This window comes from Rutilus rutilus, assembly GCF_951802725.1.
Source record: "Rutilus rutilus genome assembly, chromosome: 2".
Taxonomy (NCBI): Eukaryota; Metazoa; Chordata; class Actinopteri; order Cypriniformes; family Leuciscidae; genus Rutilus; species Rutilus rutilus.
In genome coordinates, this window is record NC_140210.1 from 23,120,150 (window position 1) to 23,132,594 (window position 12,445).

General features: G+C 46.3%; 1 protein-coding gene across 1 annotated transcript in view; it reads left to right on the forward strand.

Annotated features, from left to right (window-relative positions):
• The window catches only part of LOC311281283 (putative ribonuclease ZC3H12C), a 238,735-nt gene extending 227,782 nt beyond the window's left edge, over nt 1–10,953 (forward strand). The window contains exon 6 of the mRNA XM_084394113.1: nt 9,528–10,953. Within this exon, the coding sequence (XP_084250239.1) occupies nt 9,528–10,921 (1,394 nt within the window). The 3' untranslated portion in view covers nt 10,922–10,953. The remainder of the gene's footprint in view (nt 1–9,527) is intronic.
• The last annotated feature ends 1,492 nt before the right edge of the window (nt 10,954–12,445 follow it).

The following is a 12,445-nucleotide window of genomic DNA, read 5'->3' on the forward strand; positions in this document are numbered from 1 at the left end:
CTACTTATTCCATATCTAAATCTAGATTATATGAAACATTATTATTCTAATGTAAAGACAACCAACATAGTATAAGAACATAGTTCGTGTCTGGACAGTGTTGTGTGAGAAAAAAAAATCAGAGGACAGGTTTTGGAGGCTGGCTCCATTTATCATCAAAACAAAAATAAATTACAGATTATTTTACAGTAATAACCTGAACAAAGAAATGGCACAGACCTATAGAATTATTCAGGACATCAAAGAAGGAATGAAATTGTTCACCTATGTTAACTATGAATGTGACACTGAACACTTGCAGTCATACATTTCTGAATGAGATGAAGAAAAACTCCAAATATGGGATTGTTTACCATGTTACATTAATAATAGGACTACTAATAATGTATAATTTTATAGTTTTACCTTATATACTAACATGGAAAACCTGCCATTTGAAAAAGTTATTTGACTCAAGGTCTAAACTTAATAAATGTGCATGTTGTGGTGGACAAGCACTTGTCCCTCCCACAAGAAGCAAATTTTGCCTCGTCCAATTCGCTTTGGATGCGCGAATGGCTTCAAAATGTTCAAGCGTACATCTAGACGCGATAGAAGCGAATTTGACGCTCAATTCGCGTTCAGTGTGAACACAGCATAAGGAGGAGAGAACAGAAAAGACAAAGCTCCTTATCGTGTCTCTGTAGATAGTTTTGCAAATGCATCCTACCCAGCATATTCCAGCCTCAACGAGTCAAAGGCATTCCACCCAAACGAACTGAGGTTTCATTGAGAAATCCTCACAATGTGCGCATTCAGGTCCCTCGAGAACTAAACGTTTGTACTTCTACTAATGCATTCTTCATGATATTTATGTTCACAATAATTTATTTTATTGTGCTCAAATAAATTGTTGATGTGTCCTAAAGGTCCCCTCTTGTACTCACGATCGCACACGTAACTACGTCACGGGCTGTCGCCGGCCAATGACATTGTCGCGTTTGAATCACGTGCTTCAGACACTGGTCATGCTGGAGGCGTTCCCCATAGTGTCTTCGGACGCAGTGCTAGTTCCCATTCGAAAGGGAACGTCTCGGTTACGTATGTAACCCTCGTTCCCTGAGTAGGGAACGGAGACGTTACGTCGGATGACGACGAATGGGGTTTCGCTTAGAAATCCTATCATCTTCGAGTATATAAAACGAGCCAATGGCAAAGAAATGCCATGGGTCTGCGGAATTTGCATTGCGTAACTCCGCCCCACCCTGGGGGTATATAAGGAAGTGCGCTGGCAACATGCAGATATGTCTTCGCTGAGGAGCCGAGACTGAACTCAGGCGTTTCCAGCGGTACAGCGGATAACTCTGGCGTTGACGTCGTCAGTGCTGGAGGAGACTCAGGGCTTATTAGGCTCACCTGAGGAGAATATCGCACGTATCCCGTCCGTGGAGAGGAATGGCGAGCAAGCGAAGACACCTGAGCAGAATTTATTACCGGCTAATTGAAGCGAGTACATGAGAAGAAACTGGCTCCACTCGGAGATTGTAGAATCTCGCGAATGTGTTAGGTGTCGCCCAGCCTGCAGCTCTGCAGATGTCTGTTAGCGAGGCGCAATGCGCTAGAGCCCAAGAGGATGCCACACTCCGAGTGGAGTGGGCCGTCACACCAAGGGGGCACGGTCGACCTTGCTGCTGGTATGCCAAAGCAATGGCGTCCACTATCCAGTGAGACAACCTTTGCTTGGAGAGAGCCTTTCCCTTCAGCTTCCCACCATGACAGACAAAGAGCTGGTCTGAGGTCCTGAAACACTGCGTTCTGTCGACGTAGGCATGGAGTGCGCGTACTGGACAGAGCAGTGCCAAGGCTGGGTCTGCCTCCTCCGAGGGCAGCGCTTGCAGGTTCACCACCTGGTCTCGAAAGGGAGTGGTGGGAACCTTGGGCACATATCCAGGCCGGGGTCTCAGGATCACGTGAGAGTTAGCCGGCCCGAATTCCAGGCACGCTTCGTCAACCGAAAATGCCTGCAGGTCCCCTACCCTCTTGATGGAGGCCAATGCAACCAGGAGTGCTGTCTTCATTGACAGGAACTTAAGCTCCACTGATTGCAGAGGCTCAAAGGGAGCACTCAGCAGGGCAGTTAAAACCACTGAGAGGTCCCAAGAGGGTACGAGGGGAGGACGAGGAGGATTCAGTCTCCTGGCTCCCCTCAGGAACCTGACGATCAGGTCCTGCTTTCCCAAGGACTTACCATCAACTGCGTCGTGATGTGCGTCAATGGCGGCAACATACACTTTCAGGGTGGAGGGAGACAGCCTTCGCTCCAACCCTTCTTGCAGGAAGGAAAGCACGACACTGATGGGGCATTTCGTGGGTTCTAGATTTTTAGAAGAACACCAGTTGACGAAGAGGTTCCACTTCAACGCATAGGCATGTCTCGTGGACGATGCTCTAGCGGAAGTGATGGTAGCCACCACCGCTGGTGGTAGGGTACTCAAACCTGCCTCGTCCCATCCAGGAGCCACACGTGGAGGTTCCAAAGATCGGGACGAGGGTGCCATAAGGTGCCCCGTCCCTGAGAAAGCAGGTCCTTCCTCAGAGGAATTGGCCAGGGAGGTGCTGTCGCGAGGAGTACTAGTTCTGAGAACCAGGTGCGGTTGGGCCAATACGGGGCAACCAAAATTACCTGCTCCTCGTCCTCCCTGATCTTGCGCAAAGTCTGCGCAAGAAGGCTCACTGGGGGAAACGCATATTTGCGGAGGCCCCGCGGCCAGCTGTGCGCCAGTGCATCCGTGCCGAGCGTGCCCTCGGTCAGGGAATAAAACAGGCGGTAGTGGGACGAGTCGTGGGAGGCAAACAGGTCCACCTGTGCGTCCCCGAACTGATCCCAAATCAGCTGAACCGTCTGGGGATGGAGTCGCCAATCTCCAGCAAGAGGCCGAAGCCGAGACAGCTCGTCGGCCGCCTGGTTCAGGTCTCCCGGGATATAAATGGCTCGAAGCGACCTCAGATGCTTCTGACTCCATATAAGGAGGTGGCGGGCGAGTTGTGACATACGGCGGGAGCGTAGACCACCTTGACGGTTGATGTACGCTACAGTCAATCTCCAGCAAGAGGCCGAAGCCGAGACAGCTCGTCGGCCGCCTGGTTCAGGTCTCCCGGGATATAAATGGCTCGAAGCGACCTCAGATGCTTCTGACTCCATATAAGGAGGTGGCGGGCGAGTTGTGACATACGGCGGGAGCGTAGACCACCTTGACGGTTGATGTACGCTACAGTCGCTACAACCTTGACGGTTGATGTACGCTATTGTCCGATCGGACTAGTACGTGTTGACCCCTGAGCAACGCATGGAAGCGGTGCAGGGCAAGGCGTACAGCCAACAACTCGAGGTAATTGACATGCCAAAGGCGCTGGGGTCCTGTCCAGGAGCCCGCCGCAGCATGTCCATTGCACATGGCGCCCCAGCCCGTGGTGGAGGCATCTGTTGATACAACAACATGCCTGGACACTCGTTCCAAGGGCACTCCGGCCCGAAGAAAACTGAGGTTCGACCACGGGGTGAAGGTCTGACGGCAGGTCGGAGTCACTGAGACTCGGAGCGTGCCGTGATGCCATGCCCACCTCGGGACTCGATCGCGAAGCCAAAGCTGAAGTGGTCTCATATGAAGCAACCCGAGCGGCGTGACTGCGGCTGCGGATGCCATATGCCCCAGGAGCCTCTGAAATAGTTTCAGTGGAACCACACTCTTGCCCTCGAACTGACGAAGGCGAGTCAGCAGTGACTGCGCGCGCTCGCTCGTAAGCTGCGCGCACATAGCGACCGAGTCGATCTCCATACCGAGAAAAGAGATCCTCTGCACTGGACAGAGTTTGCTCTTCTCCCAGTTGACCCGAAGGCCCAGACGAGCTAGGTGCCGGAGCACTAGGTCCCTGTGTTCGCAAACCTGATCTCGAGAGTGAGCTAGAATCAGCCAGTCGTCGAGATAGTTCAGGATGCGAACCCCGTGTTCCCGGAGGGGAACAAGGGCTGCCTCGACGACCTTCGTGAAGACGCGAGGAGACAGGGCTAGCCCGAAAGGGAGAACCGCGTACTGGTATGCCTGCCCCTCGAAAGCAAACCGTAGAAACGGTCTGTGTCGAGGAAGAATGGAGACATGGAAGTAGGCGTCCTTCAGGTCGATCGCTGCAAACCAATCCTGCGGCCGTATGCACTCGAAAATGCGTTTGGCCGTGAGCATCTTGAACGGCATCCTGTGAAGGGAGCGGTTCAAGACGCGCAAGTCGAGGATTGGTCGTAACCCACCGGATTTCTTCGGTACAATGAAGTAGGGGCTGTAAAAGCCGGACCTCATTTCGGCTGGAGGGACAGTCTCGATCGCACCCTTCGCCAGTAAGGTAGCGACCTCCGCTCTCATAACCGGGGCACTGCCACCGACCAAAGTGAAGCGGACTCCCCTGAAGCGGGGAGAAGACCGCACAAACTGAATCGCGTAGCCGAGCCTGATGGTCCTCGCGACCCAGCGGGACAGCCTGGAAAGCTCTAACCAGGCTTCCAGGAACTGTACCAGCGGGGTCATGCGGACCACAGACGTACCCTCGGTGGTGCAGCGAGGCGGAATGACCGGCCCAGGCGTGGGTGGCATAGCGGCCCGGTGCGGGGGCACGGTCATTAGCCGCGTCATTAGCCGCGTCCTGCCAGAGGAGGCCAGGGGAGGACCAGTGTCCCACTGAGGCGTGCTCTGGCAGGAAACTGGCGACAGAGGGGGACGAGAGTGGCGAGGCTCGTGAGCCGCACTGTTCGTCGCTCGGAGAGCAAGGTCGGTGGCGGCACGCAGCTCATCAAAGAGCGCTGGGTCAGTCCTCCCCTCGTGCATGTCACGCAACATCTGGGCCTGGTAGACCTGGTAGACCTGGAGTGTCGCCAGCCCCCCAGCTCTATAGGCCTTCGCCACAAGGGTGGAAGAGAACCTACAGGCTTTGGAGGGGTGCTTAGGGTCGCCACGGGAAGAAGCACTCTGAGGACACAGTTGCATCGCAACAGAGCGTTCAACCTGGGGAACCCCAGTGTACCCTTTGGCGGCCGCCTGATCGAGAGGAGGCAGGGCGGAGGAGGTCGCCGAGCGATCACGAGAAGACAATGGTGCCTTCCAGGACCTCGTGACCTCCTCGTGACCTCCTCATGCACATCCGGGAAGAAAGGCATTGGGAAAGGCATTGGGCAATGCTGGCTGTGATGCAGCGATCAACATCGAATCTTCCTCTAGGGCGCCAAATGAGACCCGCGGCAAGTCAGAGGACTGTACCGCGGGCTCATTTGAAACAATCGCGGGTTGCACGGCGCTAGAGGACGGTGTGGAGCGTGGAATAGTCGGCGCTAGGGGCAGTCATGGCCTAGTGGTTAGGGAGTTGGACTGGTAACCCAAAGGTTGCTGGTTCAATTCCAGAGCCGGTGGGAAATGACTGAGGTGCCCTTGAGCAAGGCACCTAACCCCTAATCGCTCCCCGATTAGGGCGCCACACAAAGGCTGCCCGCTGCTCTGGGTGTGTGTATCCACGTTTGCAGTGTGTGTGTGTTAACTACTCACTACTCTGCTCCTAATGTGTGTGCATTAACTTGGATGGGTTAAATGCAGAGGTCAAATTCCAAGTATGGGTTACCATACTTGGCCGTCACGTGTCACTTTCACTTTCACTTTGTCCCACACCGTAATCCTCAGGTCACCCTGGCCGCCAGCCGAAGTACTAGCTCTCGCGGAGCCCGTAGATCGGGGTGCGGATGAGGGGACTCTCACATGAAGATCATTGAGTCTAGACCGCAACCGTGCGATGGGCATGTTCCCGCAATGGGAACATGACTCATCCACAAACGCTGCCTTAGCGTGCTCAATACCCAGACACACAAGACAGCGATTGTGCCCATCAGAGTCAGAAATGAGAAGACCGCAACCAGAAGTGCACGGGCGAGGCATCTTTAAAAAGACGTGCCGCGTGCAAGCTCTTTTAGAAAGGAGATTTCTCCACAAATGCTGAAGCGACCAGGGAGAGAACACACAAACACTGGCAAATCACTGCACAGATAAGCAGGGAATGTGCACTCGCTGGAACTCGCTGTCACACCAACACTTGGAGAGAGGCTCGTCTCGAAGAGAAATGAAGAGATGAATCTCAGGATTGGCTGTGGAGTGAAGTACATCAACTTGGCTCCGAAGCGAAAACATATCTGCATGTTGCCAGCGCACTTCCTTATATACCCCCAGGGTGGGGCGGAGTTACGCTATGCAAATTCCGCAGACCCATGGCATTTCTTTGCCATTGGCTCGTTTTATATACTCGAAGATGATAGGATTTCTAAGCGAAACCCCATTCGTCGTCATCCGACGTAACTCGGAGTGACAACGAAAGGGAACAGTAATATTGTGAAATATATTTACAATGTAAAACAACTTTTTTCTATTTGAATATATTTTAAAATGCATTTTATTCCTGTGATGCCAAAGCTACACAGCCTTTGCAGGTTTTTTTTTTTTTTTGAAAGACTTGTGAGAGAGCACGCGCTCTTGAATTAATAGCAACCCCACACATGGATGGTCTACAATATAAATAACAGGATTTATTTAAAAATGTATTCCATGTCACATGAATGAATGATTCTAATATTCTGATTTTGTGCTTAAGTCATATGTCTTATTCTTATCGCAGTAAAAAATGGTTCTTATGCTGCTTAATATTTTGTGCAAACTATGATCATTTTTTAATGAATATAAAGATAAAAAGAACAGCACTTATTTGAAATATATAATATAATATAAAATATAATATTAACATAATATAATAAACAAATTGAAGAAATTAACGAGTCACGAGGTTTGTGACGACCATAATGTGTGTGATTATTTTTTTTAATACAGTCAATTATTGACATAAATGACATAAAACCATTTAAAGCTATTGCATATGAATTTGCATGATTGTCTATATTTAGTTTTTTCTTTATTAATATAATATAATTAATAAAATAAGCGAATTGAAGCATTTAAAAGCCCACAGTGGTGAAAATCAAGTTTTTAATGTTGTTTTTATGTCTATGTGGTGTTTTAAAAAAATATGTTTTAAGATAAACCATGTGCAAAGTCATAAGTCAACACTATTGCTGAGTATTTTCTCCTTTAAACTGCAGTGAACCAAAGTTTCAAAAATGCGGTTCGAAATTGCTGGTGTTTCTTACGTCACAAACTACCTTGTAACCAATCATGTCAATATGTGGATGGACTTTAGCATATCATTAACTTGTCACAATCCACACACAAAAACAAGGGTAGGATCCAAATTGCAGTATATTTATTAAGGGCCAATCCGTTACATCATAATCCAGTCCATGCAGAGGTCAAAATCCAATGAAGCAATCCAACACAAGAACAGAACAAGACACAGACAAGAACCGACCTAAGAAGTGGTGTGATACATACAAGGACTCCGTAACAAACACTAAACAGGCAGGGTATTTATACACACAGAAACTAACAATCATGATGGGGAACAGCTGGGTGCAATGAAGAGTGCAGACAAGGATTGTGGGGAATGCAGTTCCAGAATGAATGGTGACAGTAAGGGAGAGAGACCTCTAGTGGACACCCGGGGAAACACAAACCAGACACTGTGACATAACTATGCTGCGAAGCATGGGAGTCTCAAGAGAAGCCAGGTTATCCTGGTATATTTTTCTGTTGATATGAAAATTCGGTTACATTTGGCAATATAGCTGATGAATTATGTATATGATGTATATTACTATGTTATGATGAACTATATGCCTTTCTCCACTGATGTTCTAAGTTGTTGAAAGCGTTTCTAAGGATACTGATTTTTAGAAGGCAACTGTCTGACTCTGAGGTGGCGAACCATACATGGTTTGTGTAACATTAACAACACAATATTAGCTGTTTGATAACGTAGTCAAGCAAAAGGCTAATCATATTAATTACCGTTGTGTCCGACGTTGTAAAGAGCAATACATAAAACGCATTACCATTCTGATACATCGAATTGTATACGAGCCTGTATAATTCTTCAGAATCAGTATTCAATATACTTCTGAATCAGTTTCTGGTTCAAACACACAGCATATGGCTGGATTAAACCAGTGTTTCCACTTGCCATTGTGCCGCGTTTACCTAAAGACTATAGATATAGAAAGGGTATTTGGTTTACCTCAGTAAAGTCGACTGAATGAATCTCTGGTGTGAGTGAGTGGAGGCGGAGCTATTTTGCATATTCATGAATACGCGTATACTAAATGAAGTAATGGTTTAGACTTAACAATGCAAATCATCAAATATTTACACCACTTGATCAAACCTCTCTTTATTTAAACATGACATTTTTCTCATGTCTTTACAATTGCATTGCCTCTCCTATTTAGTTATTTTGTACCACAACCATTAAAGTATTCCAACAGCAACTGATCATTCTTTTTCTATGAAACCTGTAAATTGCATTCACTGGATATAACTGTATAGTGATAATAACTCTATAGCGGTTGACCCGAACACTCCAATTATTTCATTATAATAAATATCACACTTAAGCCGCTTTTCCACCATCGGGCCGAACGGTTCCAGTTATGTTTCCACTTGAGCCTGGTTCGGCACGGCACGATTACAAACTGTTCTCGGCCCGGAGTTCTCAGTATGGTTGGCTAACCGATATAAACACAAATTAATAATACAATTAAAATAAATATCTGATCATCCTCCATAACACGATCGCTATTTACATCTCATATCGTCTTTAAACTCTCGTGTTATCAAGACAACGACTGACGCATTTGTGTTACATTTCAAAGAGCTCCGTTATCAGCCCCACAGTGGAAAATGAAACCATATCCGTACTGGCTGGGCCGTATTGTCACAGAATGGAATACAAAGAGAACAGTTTGGTCTCTCTGTCATTACTCCATCCTCTATCTCTGTTTGAATGAGAGCTGTAATAAAAATAATAGTTATAACATTTGTACACATAAACATTTGTTAAAACATTTGTGAAACATCAGTAATTTTATGAGAGTATCAATCCTCTTTACAATATCAGTATCACAAATATTCATACTTATTTTGCACTTTCAGCTGTGTGTATAATCACTGAGACAAGAACGTTACTGACAGAATCAAAAACAGATAGTCAGACGGAGCTTGTAACGCTTGAGTGTCCTTAACTTGGGTATTGTACATTGTGCCCATCGGCTCTCCAAACAGTAGGATGCCCAGGTGAGCACGGCTGGGTACATGCAGACCATCAGTCAGCTGCTTTCTCTTGCATTGTGGAGTTGTTAAGCGGTGCATGGATATAGCGTGATCCTATACTCTAATGTTAGCCAAAGTATGTAGGAAAGAGACATTAGCATATCTACTTTAGGAATTGAAAAAATATATTAATCACAGAAATTAACACAGCATTTTAAATTGACAACCTTAATTTGTAAGTAGAAGTGTATGTCATTTTACAAAGTGCTTAAAGAACTAAAACACTTGTTTACATCTTATTTCTATTAGGAAAGAAGTGCACCTACGGTCACAAGTGTAAGTTCTACCATCCAGAGCGTGGTATACAGCCACAGCGAGCTGTGGCAGATGAGCTCCGGGCCAGTGCCAAGAGCTCCACAGTTAAAAGTCTGGGAGAGACATGTCTAGAGAAGAGTCACAGTGTGCCTGGAGGTTCCTGTAATGACAAAGCCGGTGACAGTAGACAATCTCAGCCAAAGAGGCAATCTGACCCCAATATCCGTGCCCTTTCTTTCAGTGATGTGGAGGATAAGCTGTGTTCAAAAACCAAAGCAGACCTGTATAAGAGCAACCTAGCTCTGCCTCCAGCTCAAGGAGGTCCTCCTTTATCTCATGGGCATAGCCAGGACTTAAAGGATTACAATATTTGTTTGTTGAATAATCAGGAAGGTCCATCGTTGTCTCATGCAGAGCCCCACAAAACCTGTGAGTCTCCAGAACTTTATTACTCCATGGTTAGGGCATATTCTGACCTAAGCTTGCCCTCTCAGAGGAGTCCAGAGCGTCACTTCCTGTTCGATGCTGACCCACGGACCAGCTCAGTGGCATCAGACTGCAGCAGTGATGGCAGCATGAGCTCAGATTCTTATGGCATGGCAACCCACACCGAGCTTTCTCGCATGAGCTCTCCTGACTTGTTACTGGATGAAGGTATGAAGTGTCATCACCACTATCATCATCGTAGAAATTACCAGTTACTCCCTGTTATTCCTCGAGGGTGCATTCTCTCCCCTGCTACATCTAACCACCCTGGATTCCACCACAGCATACTTAGTGTTCATAGCTTTGCTCTAGAAGATCAGCAAGACCCCCACTTCCAGCACTCCTGCATGTCTCCACAACTCCAGCATCAAGTGGTGGGCGCTCGCTCAAGCTGTCCTCAAGACTACCCTCCTCTCTGCCAGGGGAACACTCACTCCCAGAACTCTCCACTGGGTCGTGGCCTTTCCTCAACACGTGTGGAAAGTGTGTCAGACTCCAGAATGTATGAGCACTCTCCATTACTGCCTAGAAAACCCTACTTATCACAAGAACAAAAGACCAGTTGGGATCCATATTACAGACAGCACCCACAACCATGCTACGAGCCCTTGAGCTTCCAGGAAATTTCAAGGAACCGTGGACAGATGTGGCGGATGCCATGGGACTTTCGCGCCACTCCTCCACCCCGACATTCGTCCCATCTGCCCCAAATTTCATCACACCAGCACCAGGAGCCACTTGCCTCGAGTCGTTACCAGGAAGTACGAGAGAAAGTATTTACCAACCTGTGCAACATTTTCCCCACTGAGCTAGTACAATTGGTCATGGGGTGGTACCCTCATGTGACTGACGCCCAGCAGTTGGCAGCAGCCATCTTGGCAGAAAAAGTTTTGAGGTGTTAAAAGGATACTGCATCCAAAAATGAAAATTCTGTTACAGTGTGTTTAATAGGAGTAAATTATGTGAGAATATAAATTTTTGGGTGGAGTATCCTTAAACTTTGACTTTCTCTGCCAGCTTCTTGCACCCTAATGAAATTGAGGTAGCTGGAGTGAATGATCAAATCTATTTATGTTAACCATTGCATTATTAAAAAAAAAAAAAAAAAGATTTAGTTTTGATGGGCTGACCTATGGGAATACAACTCTTAAAGTAATTTGTCTACCAGAGGTGTGAATGTTGTGAAGCATACTGATATTTATTTTCTGAAATATTTTACTTTGTTAATGATTATGTTCAGGGAGCATGTAATGAATCACAAGGCACTTTCTATTGCTGTTTATCAAAATGCAGTTTGGTAACTTACAGCAATCAAACCAGAGGAGATGGAATGTCAGAGTATTTGTAGGTGTAGATGGTCTACAAATGGAATCTAGTAGGACAACTTTTTGAAACAATATATATAGTTAAAAGTGCTATAAAAAATCAAATGAAGCATTGCATTGCATTCAACAGATCAAGGCATCAGTTAAATGAAATCCATGTAAGGACTCTCTTTGTTTTTCTAGAATGTCCATTATGACAAGAATATATTTGGCAAGACAAAATATTTTTATATATCTGCTCTTATTATTTCTGGAAGATAATTACCTGTCAAATTTAGAGGTTATATAATGAAAATGGCTTTATTTATTTTTATTTTCTTTGCAGGTGATAGGTTCAGAATTGTAGCCATAATCCTGCAGATCTTTGCCTTTTCCTTCTCTTTCTGATGTAATGCCAACTCTCACTTGAATTTGCATTTGTCTTTTTTTATTATTCTTCTTGTTACTTTTTAATCACTTTTTTTCACAAATTTGGAATGGTTCTTTATATGCAAAAGTGGCTTGTCCAGCAAAGCAACTGTTTGTATTGCCAATTTAATTATTATTTATTAATTGCTTTGTGATGTTTTATTATTTTACAGATAGAAAAGCTTAATCATGAATGTGTGAGGGTGTGCTTGCTTGTAATTTGGGAAGTGGGCTTGGGTATTCTGTAGTTCTATCAGTGTTGTAATAGGATAAATGGTCTGAATATAGCTGAATATATGTATAAAGTAGTAAAGACAGGTGCCTCAAGCTCTGTCTGTGTACCTTAATGTTAATGAGGAACATTTCTGGCTTAGCTTATGGGTGTATGTTACTGTAAGCCTGTTGTATCCTGCTCCTACTGAAAGCAACTGAGGTTGAGACCTGATTGGGTGCACATTCCTTTTTTAAATTATGGGCCCTATCTTGCACCCAGCGCAATTGCCTTTGTACACCGACGCATGTATCATTCCTAGTTTGCACCCGACGCACAGCGGACTTTTCCCTCGACAAACGCACGCCGGTAAATTAGGGAATGAACTTGCACTCTCGTTGGCGGTTCAGCGAAAAGAGGAGGCACGTTCCGGCACAAACTTTCCCTGGTGCTATTTTGCAGTTCCAGAAAACAATTCCGCC